The sequence below is a fragment of the Taudactylus pleione genome, unplaced genomic scaffold (genome assembly GCF_031769625.1).
Source record: "Taudactylus pleione unplaced genomic scaffold, aTauple2 ptg000181l, whole genome shotgun sequence".
NCBI classification, from domain to species: Eukaryota; Metazoa; Chordata; class Amphibia; order Anura; family Myobatrachidae; genus Taudactylus; species Taudactylus pleione.
In genome coordinates, this window is record NW_028284583.1 from 9,457,089 (window position 1) to 9,477,829 (window position 20,741).

Here is a 20,741-nt window from a genome sequence, read left to right on the forward strand (position 1 = left end):
GAACAGGCCATCACCTTTCTTCTCAACAACCTCCACCATGGGCGCCATCCTGCACCTCTATTGGAAGGATACTTCATTTCATGGACCAGGATGTTATCCTTAAACTAGCCAGATTGTGTGGTCCTTTTAAGTATGACAACCTATCAATTTCAGTGAGCCCTGACTTCATCTTAGTTGTGAGGAAAAGCTGCTCCCTATTCCTCCAGGATAAAAATAAGTTTCAGGACTTGAAGATCCCATATTGAATGTTCTTCCTTGCCTGTCTCTGATGTGTGGCTGATGGAACTACTTACTACGTCATTGACTGGTTGGAAAGAAAACCAAAGACAAGTTAATTCTTGTTTAGCTCCTGTGCACTCTCTTTTCCTGAAGTATTAATCATGCCTCCATTTAATTTTATTTGTTGCTGTTTTGTTTAATATCCTGCTTTCTGCTTTGTTTATTGGTGATCTCTCTGGGGATTCTCTTCATTTAGGAGAGCTATTTCTAGGAAGAGCTATAGATGTTTAGTTACGCTCTCTCATAGGCTGCCTGGATAATGTTTTAGCCCCTTTTAGTGAGTTATTGTTGGCTGGAATACTGTTTGTATTTCTTGTGGGATTGTTTAAGGGTGTTTTCTGTTTAGGTATATTAGGTATTCCACTGTTTTAGATGGATATATGTGGTGTGTGTGTTTTTGGTGCACTCACTATTGTTCTCGGCTGTTATTTGTCATGCATTGTTTATGATCTTAATGTTTATGCATGCTTCTTTGTTTTCTCACTTGTTTCCTTGTTCTGCTTGAGACTGTTCTAATTGTGGCTTTGAGTATTGCTTATGTGGAATGTGTGGGGCTTTAATGATAAAGATGATCACTCCCTTGCTATGTTGCAGGTTAAAAAGTATAATGCTGACATTACCTGTCTTATCAAGACTCACTTAGCCAGGGATAATGTCCTGGCATTAGAAAAGCATTGGGAAGACTGGATATACTATTCAATTTACGTTAATGACTGAACTGGGCCTTGTTGACAATTGGAGATGCAATCACACAATGGTTCTCCAGTTATATTGTCACTGTACTATGCATCATATGCTTTCCCGTATATATATATTATTCTAGTCTACGCTGTCCTGGCCTTGTCGGTTCAAACGGTAGAATATCTGTTCACTCACCAGTATCTCTAGACTTTGATAATTGATATTGATATTTGATAATGAGGGTAATACAAATAAGGTAATTCTGTGACACTGTTCCAATGCTTTTCTTTGGGGTTCTTTTATTAAAAGGTTGGTGAAGTTTAAAAATGTAATAGATGGAGGAAGGGTGAGTTTCAGAAAACTACAGGGGGAGTGGTTGGATCACAACAAATGCAAACGTTAGCTGCTGCTTACTGGACACTTACATATTCGTAAGCTGATGTGGGTGGTAAATCAAAAACAAAAAAACATATCACCAAAGAGTCCTTCAGCGCTAGATCAAATATGATAGTCCCAAGGTGTGATGATTGTGGAAAGGCTATATCGCTGGAGTACTTCAATTTCCCACGATATTTCTAAAACAAAAAACAGCTTTCCATGGTGAAAATACGTCATTCATCAGAAAAAATAGGGACCAATATACAGGCTCTCCTACCAGATTAGGTGGTCTACGTTTTTAAGGTAGACAAATGCAAATCTGGTGGGGAAGACCTTGAGGAAGATACAGATTGGACGTATCAAAACGCGTTGGTAGATACCGCGCCGGAGCGGTATATTGTCGGATATATTGCTTAGTGTATACGCATCTTAAGTCTGTATACATAACCAAGGGACCATTTTTATACAGGTTGCTCTGCTGAGATTGTCCCATTTGACTTTTGGCTTCCTGGTTAAACCCTTTACTGATGAGCAACTCAAACCTTCTTTCCTAATTTCCTCTGGCAGACTGCTCTGATTTGATGGTTTGTCAGTGGAGGTGTACAAGAACTTTAGAATTTGTTTTGTTGCCAGTCAATTTTCAAATGTAACAGCTGTGTATTATGTAGCAATGCTTCCCATACCTCTGTGTCTGAAGTTGTGATTGTTATGATTTTGAGTCGCCTGTCTTCTTGTTGTCTATAGATGTCAAGAATAAAAGGGTTGTTACCAGGTTTAATGTAGTCATAGGCCAAATTGTGCACGCTGACCAGACTGTATATATGCCTATGATTTCTATCAATCAAAACTTCCATCACTTAAGTCTCTCACCTTCAGATGCCCCATGAAGCTGAGGAGGGGGCAGTGGTGGTGTCCCTGGATTCCGCCAAGGCCTTTGACTTAGTGAAATGGAGTGAAACTACTCCAGTGTGGCAGGTGTTAGTAAAATTTTACCTGGCCCAAAATTTGTCTAATGGGTCCGGCTATTGTACTCACCACCGACTACTCAGATATGTATGTATGGTCATACTATGGTTCTATTTGGACTGGGTCGTGGTACCAACCAGCACTGCACACTCTTCCCTGTGCTATTTGCTAGAGCTGTTTAATTAATGCTGATCCCTGCATCCATTGCTGCAGGCTGGTGATGCTGAGGATACCACAGCTCTTTATGCTGATGACATGCTTCTGTTCTTGGCTGATGCAGGTAGTTCTGTGGACAGTCTCTTTTATGTCGTTCATGTGTATGATACTTTCACTGGTTTTAGAATTAATTGTATGAAATCCAGTATATTCTTTCTTCATGTGTCACTCTGTCACCTTCAGTTGACACTGAGATTTCACAATCTTGGTGCGTGGGTGACTCCTAAAGCCTCTGACCATGTTTGCAAATTCTAGACCCATTATAACTTTTTTTAAACAGAAGGCAGTGGCAAATGCTGGTTTTCTAAAGGGGGGTTTCCAAATGCATGATTTTACGAGTGTGGACAGTCCATGTAGAGGGTATAACTTATCCAGCTTTAATATGCATCATACAAAGTGTTTTGAACTTTTGAGAGTCATAGTTCCAGCATATACAGGATCAGTGATTACATTAAGCCATTAGATGCAGCAATAGGGCCATCCTGCCTGAGCTGAATGTTTTTGCTTCAGATGTGGGCACCATTCTAGAGCATGGGAGCAAGTCCGGTAGTCTGGGGGAGCAGCAGAAGCACCTAGCACTGCCCTGGACATACAGTATATGTACATATTGGGCTCGTTATGCACTGGATAGTGTATTACTGTATGGTATTAGTAATTAACCCTAATGATGGTCTATAGAAGTGCACCCCTAACAGTGCATGTTTTCTACATCTCCTAGTTGATACCCAGGTGTATTTATTACTACCTGACACATGTTAAAAGATCCACAGGTGGTGCTATTTATTTCATTTGTGATACTGAGAAGAACATGAAGCATTAGTAATATTCTATTATATTACTATTTATTTTGTGTTCATGGTGTGGGCATTTGCCTATGGAAGGCTCACACCTAGAAGAGACTACCCCTGTCATTTACAGTCAAAACTAACCTTGTTAAGATAGTCACTCTCTGGTCTATATCCCTAATAAAGATTTGTGTGTTGGGAGAAAAGGATCAGGCCCAAACTCAGTTCTCTCTGTTTGCTATGGGCAACATCTCCACTTCTAAAATCTCTCACTTTAATAAATATACCTCATTGAGTCCATTCTTTTATTAAATCCTTCCAGTAAGTTGTTGTCCACACTGCATGACTTGGAATCACTTACACTCTTGTCTTCTACAATGTCCTCTGTAGCAGCTCTCCTGATCTTCCTCCATCAGATAGTTCCCTCATCAATCACATGTATTTTGTCCCTCTCTTTCTAGACACCAATACCTGGGCTCTATAATGATGCTTATAACTCCTGGTTTCACAGTCCTACTCAATGAGAAAGTTGAAAATAGATTTTTCACTGAGCTATTGGTCCCAGCATGCCCATAGATGCACTTACTAGGGCTCATGCTGAGCTGGACAGAATTTGCATCTAAGGGCCGTATTCAATTATCTGTGATAATTTTGCCGCCGTCGCGTGTTTTGGATGCGGAAACTTATCGGGTGCGCCCCCGCTGTTCGCCCTATTCAATTCCAAAGGACGCAAATACGGGACCCAGCGAAATGCAAACAGGCAAAAAGTACTGTAAGTTTTGGGGAAATCAGCCTGACACCCCCCAAAAGATGCACTAACATTGGGGATCAATGTAGTTCCCCCGAGTAGCCCTACTGAAGTTATTTGGGGTACTTAAATGCTCTCAATAGCTGCTAATTAGCATCTTTGCACAAGTGGTGAAGAATAGCATTTAGCAATTTTTTCAGTGAAAATAACTAGTCCCAGCAAATTTGGGGTACTCGAAAATCGGTGCAAGCATGGTTAATAATCGCAAAAGTGAAGTTCTAAAAAACTTGAAAAATGCCCCTACAGCAAACAAAAAAACATCTCCCCCATACTTGCAGACCCCCCAAAGGCTTATTTCACTAGTTTTTAGGTTTGTACCACAACTTTGTACCTTTTTGCCCCCTGTTTCAAAGTTATTCTTTGGGGTGTTCTTCACTTTTTTAAAGATTTTTTTGACACAGTTAAGCTTTGGGGACCTGTCCCAAGGGTGCAGGGGGGTTTCCCCACCTTTGCACCCCAAAACCGCAATTCTGCACTTTTTTCCACCTACTATTCATAGGCGAAACTTGTCCGCCTATTACATTGCATTGACTTTCCGCGTAGGCGAAAAGTCTTTGGAATTGAATACGGGGATCAGTTTTCAACTGGCGAAATGAGGTCACTGGCTAAACTTTTCCGCCGAAAACGGCTTTTCGCATCTAATTGATTATGCCCCTAAATCACAAGTGTAAATGTGCCCTTTAAAAAGAGCATTTACAGAGCTAGTTATATATGCAAAATAACCTATGTAGTCAAAAGTGATTGGAACCCCCGCGCATGCGAAATACATACCATTTATACCATTGCTCACAAGTTCCAAATTGCCACTAATGTGGTGGTTTTGACAAGAACACTTCGAAGGGAGGCCCATGCACTTGCAGTTCTACAGAAACTATGAATGTTTTTATCAGGACGACAATGCCACCTGTCATGTTTCCAAGGTGACTCTGGACTGGTATACAGAAAATTCGGTAACCCGGATGCAGGGGAGTAGCGAGGCTGGTTCCAGTGGAGTATGAGCTCCGGGCACCAAAATGGACAGTGGGTGCCATTCAGGTTTCTGGAAATCATGGGGCGCTGCACAGTACGACGGTCGCCTGTTAGTTTTATCTCGGTTTGTTTGCTCTATATCCTAAATAAGTTACACATCTGAGATCCCTCCCTTCTCTGTGATCATCTTCTGTCACATCCCCATTTCTGTCAGATTGGTTACATTCACTTCTCACCTCTTTAATTCCCTCCCCTATCTACCATGGGATCGGCTACTTGCCCCTGCCCACTCCTTTCTTTTTGGCTTCTGTCACCTCCCCTCTCTGATCTACACTTTGTCCCTCCTCTTTCCTTTCTTATTGGCTTCTGTCACTACCTCTCTCCTCTCCTTTTCTTATTGGCTTCTGTCACCACCCCTCTCTGATCAACTCTTTGTCCCTCCCCTCTCCGAGCTTATTGGCTTTTATCACCACCCCTCTCCTTTTCTTATTGGCTTCTGTCACCATCCCTCTCCTCTCCTTCTCTTATTGGCAGGTATGAGTTTTAAAAAAAGTCACTGCTTTGCTTTTTAAAGCAATGAGGTGCTCCTAGGCATGACCACAAAGTGTTAATTGAAAGGTATTTTAAAAAATACTGTATTAGGAGACCTGAAATAATGGTGGTAGACAGAACATGATTAGTAGTACTCACATTAAAATAGGTGCAATGTATATTTGCGAAGTAGGAGCATAGCTGAGAGGGGAGCTTCCTATAGGTGTTCCCACTCCAGTGAAAGCTGCTTGGGGTAGTAATTGCAGTAATAAGCTGTGCACCCTGTGGAATCTCACTCTTGCACATGTACTCTGTCAGTTTAAGTTAAATGATCAGAATATATAATACAGTTTGCTCTATTGACTAATAACAATTATTCAAATGAGATAAAAGTCAGATCCTAGATGCTATACATAAATAAAGCAGTGCAAAAGGAGCTACCCCTTAATGTCAGATAGTGCATCACCGAAGCATTCTATTCCCCCAATGGGACCTCAATGCCCAGCATAATACTGCCACTGTTTGCTGTTTTTCTCTTCACTTCAGTATTCTCCCGCATGCTGGCCATACCCCACTGGCACAGTTCAGTACCGGGGGTGGGATCGCTACGACATGCACTTTCTCCGGGCGCCATGGTTCCACACTACTCCTCTGCCCAGATGGACTGGCCAGCTCAGAGTCTTAACCCCACTGAGAACCTTTGGGACGAATTGGAGCAACGGGTGCGTTCTAGGCCGACTCGATCTTCTTCAGTGTCACAGCTGGTCACTGTATTTAAGGCGGAATGGCAAAATATACAGCCTCCTGTTGTCCAGGAACTTGTGGACAGAGGAACATACACAAAAACAGAGTTGCAGATGCACTATGCAATCATTACTGTATACATTTAAATTTATTAAATAGAATTTCAGAGGTAGTTTGTATATCAATGGCCAATGAGACGGGCCTGCCCACCAGCATCAAGGTCACCTCATTGAGCAGGTCCCTAACACTCTGGGGTTCACATCTGGGACGCAAGGCACCCCAAAAGACAGTCCAGCCAAAGACCTCCCCAGGGCACCACACGAAAGGAAGGGTGACAGTGAAGTGTTAAAGTATCAAGTGTGTAAAGGTAACTAATGAGTGTTAAGATAATAATAAAAGTAGAATATGTGTATAAAAATACATAAATAATAAACAAACATGAACAGGGGCTGTCTGGCAACTTTCATCCTGGGGGGCAAGCACAAGCATGTGGCCCCAGCCTAACTACTAAAAAACTGACAGGAAACTAGCCGTGAGAAAAATACCCTATAGGCGTGATTTCTCTAATATGGGTGTGGTTTAAATAACCAATAAAATCTACAAAAAAAAAATTGTTATATATAACAGATATAATCAAATACAACACTTACCAGCCCTATCGGAGACAGCAGAGAGAGACTAGTTTACATACTTCTATAAAATACAGATAGTATTACAATAACCTCTACACAGTCCACAAAGTATTACACAAAGTATTTTAGTGTATTATAGTACAGGGCGCATTGTAGCAACCGATAAACAATACAATACATTTCTAGTGAATACTGAAGCAAGCATCCATTGTCTCCAACGGACAGCAAAGCAGAGCAAGGTCACAGGTTGCCTGCAGTCCCAAAGTTTGAAGATTGTACCAGCCTAGGGAACAGATGACACCCTGCCCCCAGCCCATTCCTGCCCATATCACCCCATCTGACCACACTCACACCGGGTGCTGGGACTCTGGCTAGGGTAAGGGCTCGGTGTAACCCCCTCCCCCAGAACACCCACCATGTGCTGCCCACTTCTCTATGTGCCCTCTCGGTACCCACTAAAGTACCCTCTCTTCTCTCTGTACCCTCTAAAGCTAGAACTCACCGTCTCCCGCTCTCATACACTGAAAGTTACCTGGCACTCTTTGGCAGCAGGACCCGACACAGGCTGAGACTGTTAGAGCTGCTCTACTTGACCTTGTTGTTCCATCCTGGGAAATAAGATAGATGGAGCCATAGGCGAAACTACTGTAGGCATCTGGGAATAGGTAGTCCCGCCGAGACATCTTGCAAATCCTGTTGCTATAAAGGGTGTTTGACCAACCACAGTAGTGTGGCTTCTCACACTCAGAAAAAATGCACTATGAAGATTTAGAATATGTATGCATAGCAGCAGCATGCACAGAGGGAGGTGACATTCCTCACAGTATTTACCACAATGCATTTTATACAAAACAGTATTGCCTCCAATTAATGCTATGCCAAATATTAGTGCTCCCAATTAATTTTATGCCAAACATTTTATGCCCATAGTTCATTCTAGCTAACCAGTAGTGTCCCCAGGCCTCTCACTGTTATATAATAATCACTTGTATAATAATCTTGGGAGTCTTCTCTCCTCAATATAATAATAATACCACATAGTGTGTGCTGGGAGCTGTGTTATTTCCCCTCATATATCACTGTACAGTCCCTTCTCCCCTATATACTAATATCATATTTTAGTGTGTGCTGGGAGTTGTGTTATTCCCCCTAATATATCACTCTACAGCCCCTTCCCCCCTATATATTAATATCATATATTAGTGAGTTGTGTTATCCCCCCTCATATATCACTGTACAGTTCCTTTCCCCCTATATATTAATATCATATATTAGTGTGTGCTGGGAGCTGTGTTATTCCCCCTCATATATCACTGTACAGTCCCTTCCCCCCTATATATTAATATCATATATTAGTGAGTTGTGTTATTCCCCCTCATATATCACTGTACAGTTCCTTCCCCCTATATTTTAATAATGTATATCAGTGTGTGCTGGGAGCTGTGTTATTCCCCCTAATATGTCACTGTACAGTCCCCTTCCCCCTTTATAATAATTATACCACATATCAGTGTGTGCTGGAAGGTGATGATTAAAACAGACTCCCTGAGCTACACAAATCCCTGTCAAAAGGTCACTTGCCTTGCTTCTTTCCCTTGATTTTGGACGGTGCTAAGTGACTGAGCTACTCAGTGGTGCTCACTGGCTGCAGTGTGGCCATTGGTCAGGGAGGAAGAAGCGGGACTCTCACTCCACTCCAGTCCAGACTGCCACTTCCTTGTGGGGAGGAGCCACCAGGGAGCAAGGGTAAATAGGCAGTGTGCCGTGCCTATAGGCTGCAGCAGCACTGCCATATCATAGTTAAAAGTAGGGATGTGCGCCGGACCATTTTTGCCGGATTTGGATTTGGTTCTAATTCGTCGTCCGGCTTTGGATTTGGATTTGGATTTGCCAAACTGCGGTGACTGGCTTTGGATTTGGATTTGGATTTTTTTACAAAAATTGACAAAAAAAGCTAAAATCACATAAATTGGTCTTTTTTTTCTTCCTAGAGTATTATTAACCTCAATAACATTAATTTCCAGTCAATTTAGACCATATCACAGCTTATAATATTGTTTTCAACATTATTGGCCAAAGGTTGCAGTGAGCTGACTGGTTACTAAGCGACAAAGCAGCGGCACAACGACACAGACACCACAGTATAAAGCACATCTATGACACATTGCCACACAGCAGTGGCAGAAATGAAAAGTAGGGCACCCACCCAGTGGGGTACGGCCAGCAGAGTCATAGTACTTGTTTACAAAGTGGGCTACGGCCCTAGGAGTCACAGTGCACAATCTTATTAGCATTACACCGCACATAGGGCCTGATTCACATTACACCATAAAGTAGTGTCTCTTATTTATGTTACGACACACAGTAGTGCCCCTTTTACACAATGCCCACAGTAGTGACCCTTTTACACAATGCCCACAGTAGCGGTGTCCCTTACACAATGTCCCCCAGCAGTGGTGCCCCCTATGCAGTCCCCTTAGTAGTAGGGTCCACTATGCAGTGCCCCCAGTAGAATGCCCCCCAGTAGTATGCCCCCCATTAGCAGGCCCCCCCCAGTAGTATGCCCCCCATTAGCAGGCCCCCCCAGTAGTATGCCCCCCATTAGCATGCCACCCAGTAGTATGCCCCCCCAGTAGTATGGCTCCCCCAGTAGTAGGCTGCCCCAGTAGCAGGCCCCCCCAGTAGTAGGCTGCCCCAGTAGTAGCCCCCCCTGTAGTATGGGCCCCCCCTGTAGTATGGCCCCCCCTGTAGTAGGCTGCCCCAGTAGCAGCCCCCCCCCCAGTAGTAGTAAGCCCCCCCAGTAGTATGGCCCCCCCCAGTAGCAGGCCCCTCAGTAGTATGGCCCCCCCAGTAGCAGACCCCCCCCAGTAGTATAGACCCCCCCCGTAGCAGGCCCCTCTGTAGTATGGCCCCCCCAGTAGTATAGCCCCGCCCAGTAGCAGACCCCCCCAGTAGTGCAGACCCCCCCAGTAGTATAGCCCCCCCCCAGTAGCAGGCCCCTCTGTAGTATGGCCCCCCAATAGTGCAGATCCCCCCCAGTAGTATGGCCCCCCCAGTAGCAGACCCCCCCCAGTAGTATAGCCCCCCCAGTAGCAGGCCCCTCTGTAGTATGGCCCCCCCAGTAGTATTGCCCCCCCCAGTAGCAGACCCCCCCCCAGTAGTGCAGACCCCCCCCAGTAGTATAGCCCCCCCCCCAGTAGCAGGCCCCTCTGTAGTATGGCCCCCCAAGTAGTATAGCCCCCCCCAGTAGCAGACCCCACCCCAGTAGCGCCCCCGGACCTTTGACAAGTAAAATAAAATAAAAAATAAAACTTACCTGATTCCCCGCTCCCGCGCCGTCCGCTCTGTCACATGCTGAGGAGGGAGCCGGAAGACGGAGCTCATGTGTGAGCTCCAGCCGGCTCCCTCCGTGCAGCAGCCAATGAGAGTCTGTGTGACTCTCATTGGCTGCTGTAACAAACACACAGCTGCCGCTGGCGGCTGTGTGTCTGTGTAGGGCAGAGCGCTATCACTGCGCTCTGCCCTACACGCGGGGAGACCTGATGTCGGATTCTCTAGTGAGAATCCGACATCAGGCGGCCGCCGTTCGGCCCCGAACGGGGATCCGAGTCAGGCGGTGAACACCCGAACAGGGTTCGGGTGGACTCGGATCCCCAATGTTCGGAGCGGTTCGGATTCCACAGAATCCGAACCGCTCATCTCTAGTTAAAAGAGAAGTATAGTTCCGCGGGCCGCCCGTTTATCGAGTCCCCTCCTCCCCTAGCTCACTCATACTAGCAATTACTAAATGATGCTGCCGCGCAGGCAGGTTATATGCGGGCCATGTCCCTGGTGGTAATGTGATGATGTGCTGATCAATATGAAGAGCACCGTCGGCATTGTCAGTGGCCCTAGCACTGCAGTATTGCACCGGCCCGGGGGGCAGAGGGCACCCTGCCCCCTGGTCCAGTCCGCCCCTGAACATGAAGGTGATATACAAAGTGACTATATGTATTAGGTGGTGATGCCCTGAAGAGGTCCAGCCAGAACAGCTCAGGGGGCCCCATGTCCAAACGCTCACCCCAAATAAACTGACATTAACAATATAAATAGGATTTACTTAAGATTATGCCTGTTGCCTGGTGCAGTGAAATGCTAGGTCCCTGCTTAAAAACATATATGAGGGGGTGGGGGGGAGGTGACCTTGACGCTGATGGGCAGGCCCTTATCATTAGCCATTGATATGCAAACTACCTCTGAAATTCTATTTAATAAATTTAAATGTAAACAGTAATGATCGCATAGTGCATCTGCAACTCTGTTTTTGTGTATGATACTTTAAAATATCAGCATGATGGCACCTTTCATTACCAGTAGGGTGTGCAGTCTAGAGCCCCTTCCTATACTTTTGGACAGAGGGCCTGATTCAGACCCGGTCGCAAGCGCTGAGTGCTCGCAACCGGGTCGATGGTGGCCCACAGCGCACACGCACAACGGAGCCGGCTCCGTCGTGCGCATGCACGAGACAAGGCTAGCAACGGGCAATCCGTCGCTCCGGGTCTCCCACCAAAGGGGGCGAGCTGTCGATGTTGAGTGATATCTCGCCCCGTTTGGTGGGCGGGCCAGGGGGGTGGCTGTCCAAACGGAGGCGTTCCCGAGGGAACACTTGCCGTTTGGGGGCGGCCCCACTGACATCACGAGTGATGTCAGTGGAGAGCTTCCGGCTCTGTTAGAGCCGAAAGCTCTCTGGGGCTTGCGATGAACGAGACCCTACCACAAGGGTCTCGTCGCAAGCCCGATGGTCGCGATAGAAGACCATCGCGACCATCATCCTGGCCACTCGCAATAGCTGTGGGTGGTCACCCACAGCTATGCAAGCGGCCAAGAGGCCGCTCCCAAAAAAAAAAAGCCCAGCCCTGGTTCAGAGCGAGCGCTCTGTCAGAGCGAGCGGCTCTGAATCAGGCCCAGAGGACCTGATTCAGACCTGGTCGCGAAGGAGCAATCGCTCGCTGACGGGCGATTGTTGCTCAGTGCGCATGCGTATAAATTGCAGTGCCCGTGCTCAAGCCAGTCTCAGCGATGGGGAATCGTGCGCTCGTAGCACACAGACTGCCCGCTACTTTGAGTGACAAATAGCACCGTTTGTGGGTGGTAACAGGGGAAGGTGCTTGTAAACGGGGGTGTGGTGTTGCGAATGCAGGCGTGTCAGGCCAACAAAACGCCACTTAAAGGACGTGCATAATTAGCAAGTAGCGTCATTGTACACGTCACCTGCTTGTATTTGAGCCAGCACTGATCGCAGTGCTTGCGACGGGGTAAGGCTACCTCAAGGGCTGCGAGCAGCTCCGATGGCTCTCGATGTTACCGATTAATCAAACAATTCCAGGAGATGATGTGCGTTGCGAGGGGAAAGGAGGCGTCTTAATACACTTGTGAACGCTCAGTGCCGTAGATCGCTAAGACATAGAGGGTGTCCTTACGCCACGCAGTGCGAGCATTTAATTTAAATATCCGGCCCCTTTTTGCCAGCGAGTGGCCGCATCTTGCGAGCAAGTTTGAATGAGCTCCTGTGTGCTAAGAATAGTGTCTGCAGTAATCACTGCAAGTGGTGACCCTACAAAGTACTAATGTCAATAAAATCTTGTTGATCTATTTGCTGTCAGTGTCCAATCACTTTTGTCTACATCGTGTACATCCAGCGCAGCAAGGGTAACATATGCACCTGCTTTACTCCTGGATACATCAGTAGTTTATGCACTTGCTTTATGCCAGGTTTCACAGTGGTAGTAATAAATGCTAAATATACAGTACACAATCACAATACAGTATGTGTCTGGACAGTATTCTTAACTAATAAAGTCACATTCATGTCAAAGGAAATGAGACTAATGGTGCGTACACACGGAACGATTTAAATGCGCTAAATGAATGATAACGATATCGATCATATCATTTTCATTAATATTGTGCATTTCTTGGTCCCTTCCAACCAACGACCAGTGATGTGTGGCCACGTATGGATGATAGCGATATTGTCCATCGCCCTTGCATGCAGGCCAACCTGGACGATATCGACCAGGTTAATATAGGGACCCGCGATTGTTGATCGCGGGTCGCTGTAGTCGTTGGGGAGTTGGTGGTGTGCTGGATAATCAATATCGATCATCCAGCACACCAGGAGGGTGCAGGACGATCTGACAGCAATATCGTTATCGCTGTCTGATTGCTCCGTGTGTATGCACCATAAGAGCCCAATTAAATAAATTAAAGGTTTTTTCTACTTCAGGGTCCATAGGGTATCCACAGGATACCTTGGGGTATAGGTGTGACGTCAGTCATCGGGCACCATAGAGTTAAGCTTTCAGCCTCCCAGGATGCACTAGGGTCCCCCTCCTATACCCCACCCCCGAGCCAAGGCACCTCAGTTTAGTTTGGTGCCCGGCCGGAGTCGGGTGCACCTGTTGGAGTGGGGGCTAAGAAGAGCCCATGAAGCTTTTCGACATGCAGCTGTAGCTGCACATCTGGTTGTACAGCATGGACAGTCAGTCCTGACGTCCATGCTGTCTTCCCTACACCCCCGCCGGTACCAGAACGCCGGTACTGATCCGGGGATGCTGGTGAGCATGTGGGGTCACAGCTAGCGGTGACCCCAGATGTTCCGGACCATGGCCGGATCCAAGGGGGACAGCAAGGTAAGCAGCGGGGTCCCGCGGTGGGTCCCCGCTGTTACATGGTCCAGAGTCCCCAGGCAGGGGGCTCCCTGGGGACTGGCTGCAGCGTGGAGCCAGGTAAGAACCTGCGCTTCCACTACCCCCCTGGGACAGCGGACCGCAGCAGAGCGGTAGCGCTGCGGCGTCCCAGGGGTTAAATGCATGCCAGGGGAGCGCGCCTTCCCTGTCTCACAGCCGGCGCCTCCCCCGCTGCACACAGCCCTCTCTGCACACTGCCGACTGGCCCTGTGGCAGCGCTCCTCCCCCAGGCCAGCCTCCTCTCTGCTCCTCGGCGGCCATCTTCCTGAACGCATGGTGAACGCTGCTGGATGCCTGGAAGGAACCCTCTTGGTCTGGGTCCCCCCGCATACCTCTCCTGCGCTTGTGGTCAGGTCTGTGTATGCAGCGCTGTGTCCTACCAGACCCTGTGTCTGCGTAGTTGAGTGATCAGCGCTGGTTAGTGCAGGAATTGATTTTCTTTGCATTGTATGTGACTGTGCTAGCGCTGCTGCCTGTATCTTCTATTCTGACTGTCAGCTTTATTACTGTCCCTGTTCTTTCTGCTAAGCCTTTGCGGTGCGGTGCTGCAGGGTGGTCTCTCACCTCTTCAAAATACAATTGGTGAGAGGGGTCACATACTTAGTACCATCATGTCTGAAAGTGATTTTCCTCTCCGGCTACAGTGTACTACATGTAAAGTACCTTTAGCGGAGGGGGAGGGTAGCACGGAGGGCCTCTGCCGGCAGTGTTTGTCTATTACGGTTACAGCACCGGTACAGGAGCCGCCCTGGGCTTGTTTCGCTCAGGCGCTTACAACCTTAGTGGGCCAGTTAGCTCCGCAGCCCGTGTTTACACAGATGGGTTTGTCCCAGCAGTCAGTGGTGTCGTCACCCATGCAGGGTTTCCCAAGACAATTGGTGGTACCCCGCAGTCTCCCTATTTCCCCTCTCCCGGTTTCTCAGGAGCCGGCGTGGGTTAACTCCCTGACGAGTTCTGTACAGAACTTGTCGGATGTGTTGCAGGGGGAGACTGTGATGCGGCCACATAAACGGCCGGTGGCGTCTCTGTCGGCTCCTTATGAGGATGACGAAGGGACGTCTGATGATGGGGAGATTCTGGATCCTTACGATCAGGAACCTCTCCATAATAAGGACGCTGACGCTAGGTCCAAGGTATATATTCCTGGACTTATCCGGGCAGTCCGCACAGCCTTGGTGATTGAGGACGAGGTTCCCCCAGCTGCTAAATCCAAGTATGCCTTTTTTAAGGATGTGAAGGGTGACGCCACAGTCTTTCCTCTTTCGGGTCAGTTAATGGACCATTTAGAGAAGGCGTGGAAACAGCCTGGCAAGCGATACCAGCCGCAGAGGCGCCTGGCAGTGGCTTATCCGTTCGCGGATAATTATTTTGCTAAGTGGGAATCCCCTCCACAGGTGGATTCTCATGTGACACGTCTTGTCCGTAGTGCCACATTGCCAATGCCTTCCATGTCCTCCCTTAAGGATGCTACGGACCGCAAGGTGGAGATCTGCCTGAAGTCCGCTTATTCCCTTGCGGGGGGGCAGCGCGGCCGGCTATGGCCATTTGCTGGGTTGCCAGAGCGATGGAGCGCTGGGCGGATTCATTGGAGGCGTCCTTTGATTCCGACTGTCCAGCCGAACAAACGGAGTTGATTGGTAATCTCCGTGATTCGGCCACTTATATCAACGAGGCGGCCTTAGACATTAGTACACTGGTATCTCGAATTTCTTCAGCAGCGGTGGCTGCTCGTCGCACCTTGTGGTTGCGATCCTGGAAGGCGGACGCTGACTCCAAAAGGGTTTGGAGGCGTTGCCCTTTAACGGAGAAGTTCTCTTCGGTCCAGATTTGGACAAGATTGTGGCCACGCTGGCGGCAGCCAAATCGGCATGTCTCCCGTCGGCCGCGGCTCCTTCTGGTTCAGGACCATCGTCCTTTCGGTCTTATAGGGCCCAGGGCAGGCCCAAACCACAGTCTTTTCCCCGACAGGCTGGTCCCAAAAAATCGGCCAAGCCCCGGAAGCAGGCATGGAGTACCAGACGTCCGGCCCCTAAGCCTGATGACAAGCCTGCGGCCTGACGGTCCGGGCCTCCCGTTGGGGGATCCCAAAGTGGGAGGCCGCCTGCTGCAGTTCGCCCGGTGTTGGTCGGTCACCACGACAGACACTTGGGTTCTCGAGGTGGTCTCCCATGGGTACGCCCTCTCGTTCCGGCACAGACCCCCGGCTCGATTCTTCACCACGGGTCTACCATCAGACCGGAACAAGGCCACAGAGCTGCGGAAGGTCTTGCACACTATGCTCCAGGCTGGAGTTATAGTGCCTGTTCCATTCTCCCAGAGGGGCCAGGGTTTCTATTCAAATCTTTTTTTGGTGCAGAAACCCAATGGGTCGTATCGTCCGATTCTCAACCTCAAGGCTCTCAACAAGTCTTTGCGGGTGCCGAAGTTTCGGATGGAGACCCTACGGTCCATCATTCTGGCGCTGGAACCTGGGGACTACATGGTGTCATTGGACATACAGGACGCTTACCTGCATGTCCCTATTCTTTTGCGCCATCAACAGTTCCTCAGGTTTGCAATCCGCAGCTACCATTTTCAGTTTCGGGCGTTACCTTTTGGCCGTGTATTCACCAAGGCGATGGCGGTCATGGCGGCTTCTCTGCAGCTGCAGGGAGTCCGCATGTTGCCGTACTTGGACGACCTGTTATTAGTGGCAGGATCTCCAGAGCTCCTTCTACGCCACTTGGACCTGACCATTGCGCTGCTGCAACAGCACAGCTGGTTAATCAACTGGCAGAAGTCCACTCTAATCCCGTCTCGGCGGATTCTGCACCTCGGAGCCTTATTGGACCCGGGACAGCAAAGGATCTTTGTGACGAAGGAAAAGATCTCTGCTTTACAGTCGAGGGTGCGCAGTTGTCTGCACAGCCGCCGGGTGTCTCTACACTCGGCGATGAGGTTACTGGGCTCCATGGTGTCGGTGTTCGACATGGTGGAATATGCCCAGTTTCACTCCAGACCTCTGCAGCACCTAATCCTGTCCAAGTGGAATGGGCTGCCTCAGTCTCTGAAGTCCCAGACGATAGTGCTCACCTCGGAGGTTCGCCTGTCCCTTGCCTGGTGGTTGCAGACGACCCATCTCAGCAAGGGACGTCCGTTCTGGGTACCAAATTGGGTCCTGTTGACTACGGACGCCAGTCTTCGGGGCTGGGGAGCAGTTTCGGGTCCACACTTGTTCCAGGGCAGGTGGACACCGGCAGAAGCGGCACTTCCAATAAATATCTTGGAACTCCGTGCGGTCTTCAATGCTCTCCAGCAGGCACATCGGGTTCTCCAGGGTCGTCCGGTGCAGGTCCAGTCGGACAACGCTACCAGGCCTACATAAACAGGCAAGGAGGAACCCGAAGTCGGGCGGCTCTCGTAGAGGTGTCTCGGATCCTGGTATGGGCAGAACGCAATCTTCCGGCCTTATCAGTGGTCTTCATCCCGGGAGTGCTAAATTGGGAGGCGGACTTTCTAAGTCGCCAGGACATTCATCCGGGGGAATGGTCCCTGCACCCGGACGTTTTTCAACTGCTGGTGGACAGGTGGGGTCTTCCAGAGATCGACCTCATGGCGTCCCGGCACAACAACAAGTTGCCGGTGTACAGGTCTCGCACAAGAGACGAAGAGGCGTCTCTGGTGGATGCTCTGTCCGTCCGGTGGACGTTCCGGTTCGCATACCTGTTTCCTCCGGTTTCCCTTCTTCCACGGGTAATCCGGAAATTCAAACAGGAAGGAGGGACGCTCCTGTTGATAGCTTCCGCGTGGCCCAGACGGCACTGGTTCTCAGACCTTCAGGGTCTGTCCGTGGACAGTCCTCTGCGGTTGCCGCTATGACCGGACCTTCTATCGCAGGGTCCTTGTCTTCACCCGGACCTGGCTCGGCTGTCTTTGACGGCGTGGCTGTTGAGACAGCCATGTTGAGGTCCAGGGGGTTTTCCAGCTCTGTGGTGCGTACCATGTTGTGAGCTCGGAAACCGTCGTCCGCGAGGATATACCATCGCGTGTGGCATACGTTCTTCCAATGGTGTCGACCGAGAGGTTATGCACCGCGGGAGTTTCGTCTGTCTAGGATACTTGCCTTCCTACAAGCGGGACTAGATCATGGGCTTCGCCTTGCCTCTTTGAAGGTACAGGTTTCGGCCCTGTCTGTCTGGTTTCACCGTAGGATTGCTACAATCCCGGATGTGCGCACCTTTATGCAAGGTGTTCTCTGCATTCAGCCGCCCTTTGTTCCACCTGTGGCGCCTTGGGATTTGGCTGTGGTCCTGAGGGCTCTCCATGGACCGCCGTTTGAACCACTGGGCTCAGTGGATCTTAAATGGCTAACAGCAGTTTTCCTTCTGGCCATAGCTTCGGCCAGACGTGTTTCTGATTTAGGGGCTCTCTCTTGTAGACCCCCTTTCTTGATTTTTCATGGGAACAGGGCAGTGCTCCGCACTCGGCCTGAATTTCTTCCCAAAGTTGTTTCCCAGTTTCATGTTAACGAGGAAATTGTTGTTCCGGCCTTTAACTCACCTGGTCTTTCAGTGGCTGAGGCCACTTTGGATGTTGTGCGGGCCTTAAGGACTTATGTTGACCGCACTTCTTCGTTTAGGAAGTCGGACGCCTTGTTTGTCCTCTATGGCTTCCGTAAAAAGGGTTGGCCTGCTTCAAAGCAAACTTTGGCAGCCTGGATCCGTATGGCTATTTCTGAAGCTTATCTTCATGAAAGTCTGCCGGTTCCTCCTTCTTTGAAGGCTCATTCCACTAGGTCTGTGGGTCCTTCATGGGCAGCTCGACGTGGTGCCTCTGCAGTCCAGATCTGCAAGGCTGCTACGTGGTCCTCTGTCCATACCTTCGTGAGGTATTACAGGTTTGACACCTTTGCCTCTCAGGATGCTTCCTTCGGGCAGCGGATTCTCCTTTCAGCACAGGAGCATCCCCACCCTTAAAGGATACTGCTTTGGGACATTCCCAAGGTATCTTGTGGATACCCTATGGACCCTGAAGTAGAAAATATGAGATATGGAAAGAACTTACCTTTGTTATCTCTATTTCTACGAAGTCCATAGGGTTCCACAGGACTCCCGCCCTGTCGCACCTGTGCTGCAGATGGGCTTTGTTCTGGTCACCGGTTTTTCCGTCTCCCTCTGGTGATAGTGTGATTCTTGTGTGTATCCAGATCTTCTTTCTCTCTCTTCCTTCTCCTCCTCCGGCCTATGGCTTGGTAACTAACTGAGGTGCCTTGGCTCGGGGGCGGGGTATAGGAGGGGGACCCTAGTGCATCCTGGGAGGCTGAAAGCTTAACTCTATGGTGCCCGATGACTGACGTCACACCTATACCCCAAGGTATCCTGTGGAACCCTATGGACTTCGTAGAAATAGAGATAACAAAGGTAAGTTCTTACCATATCTCATATTATTACATTCAATTGACATCTGCCACCTTCTCCTTTATAAGATTAAATAGATATAGGCTTTATTTTGGCAAGGTGGCTGCTAATATCACTGTAGTAATGCAAATAGACTGCAGCATCCATGTTTCTATAGTATTAGCAGGAGGGGGAGGGATTTGGATGCTTTCACAAAATCAGAAGTGGCAACCGATCATCATTATACCTTTACATTATGGACCAGGCGTTGCGCTCCTGCAAATGATTTGCCTGTAAACAAGTGTAAATACGTCCCCCTTGTGGTTATCATTCTGTACAGTACTTTGCCCATGCTTGCATGTGCCTTAGAGCAAGGGGTCATAAGGACAAAAAGGGAGATGTATCAAGCTTTGGAGAGATATAAAGTGGAGACGTTGGCAAAGCAACCAATCAGCATCTGTCATTTCAAAGATAGTGCTAGATAAATGACGGTTAACAGCTGATTGGTTGCTTCAGGCATCTTCCCCATTGTATCTCTTTCCTAGGCTTGATACATCACCTCTAAAATGAACCTTATTTTGGATGAATGGATTTTGATTTGCATACACTGTCAAAAAAGATAAGTTTTAGGGGGAAAAATTTGCATATTGTAACATACCAATCAATGTAATACATGTTTTTTTTTCAGACTTTCAAGCTTTGGGTTTAAAGAAAGGGATGTTCTTCAATCCAGATCCATATTTGAAGATATCCATCCAACCGGGGAAACACAGCATCTTTCCTTCCCTCCCTCACCATGGCCAGGAGAAGAGGTCAAAGATTATATGCAACACAGTCAACCCTGTCTGGAAAAGAGAGGTCAGTCACTTGGCCTCACTTATGACCCTGGGAAATGTGGCTGTGCAGTGCCTATTTATCCGCAGCTCACATAGGGCCTGATTCAGTGGTGGACGCAATTCTGATATTTTCGCAGTAGGCCGATGTTTTGTCTAATGCGCCCGTGGCGGTAGTAATGTGGATTAGGATGCAGAGTGATTGGCAGATAGTGGGCGGGATGCATGACGCATCGCACTCGGGATGTGATGCATTCCGCCGGCCTTCTCATGCATGCTGGCGTTAGTAACACTGGTATGAATGCCGATCACCGCAAATGACCGCTCTGTCAGTAAGAGCGGCCCTTTGAGATGGAGTCTATGACCCAGAAGCCCCTCTGGCGAGGACGCACGCGCCACGGGGGGTGCTGGGAGGTGTCCGATTGGATCCCTCTATCAGCACTCTGCGGAGAGAAACCCATAGGCTTCTATGGGTAACGCCATCAGGAAGATCTCTGTACAAAAAACGGGGGATGTGACATTAGCATATCTTCTCAGATCACCTGCCTACAAAGACGCAGCAGCGACGCGATTAGCGGCCACCTCTGAATCAGGCCCATACATACAATACATGCTTATTTTCCGGTTATGAAACCTGCCCCTGAAGAAATTAGCGTAATGGTGTAATCAGTAAAACTGTCACATTTAAGTTCTGCCCGCTAACACCTTAGGATGACCCCTTTACTCATTTAATGTTTACAATTTTTCTTCTAGTTTTATTTACAATCGTAGAAAAAAGTGCAAATTTATGCATTTATCTTTTCATAGTTTATTAAA

General features: G+C 48.4%; 1 protein-coding gene across 3 annotated transcripts in view; it reads left to right on the forward strand.

The window, feature by feature from the left end:
- The window catches only part of HECW1 (HECT, C2 and WW domain containing E3 ubiquitin protein ligase 1), a 480,815-nt gene that overhangs the window by 302,947 nt on the left and 157,127 nt on the right, over positions 1-20,741 (forward strand). For all 3 annotated transcript variants that reach the window (XM_088476052.1, XM_088476051.1, XM_088476053.1), the window contains one exon: positions 19,781-19,950. In XM_088476052.1, the coding sequence (XP_088332178.1) occupies positions 19,781-19,950 (170 nt within the window). The remainder of the gene's footprint in view (positions 1-19,780; positions 19,951-20,741) is intronic.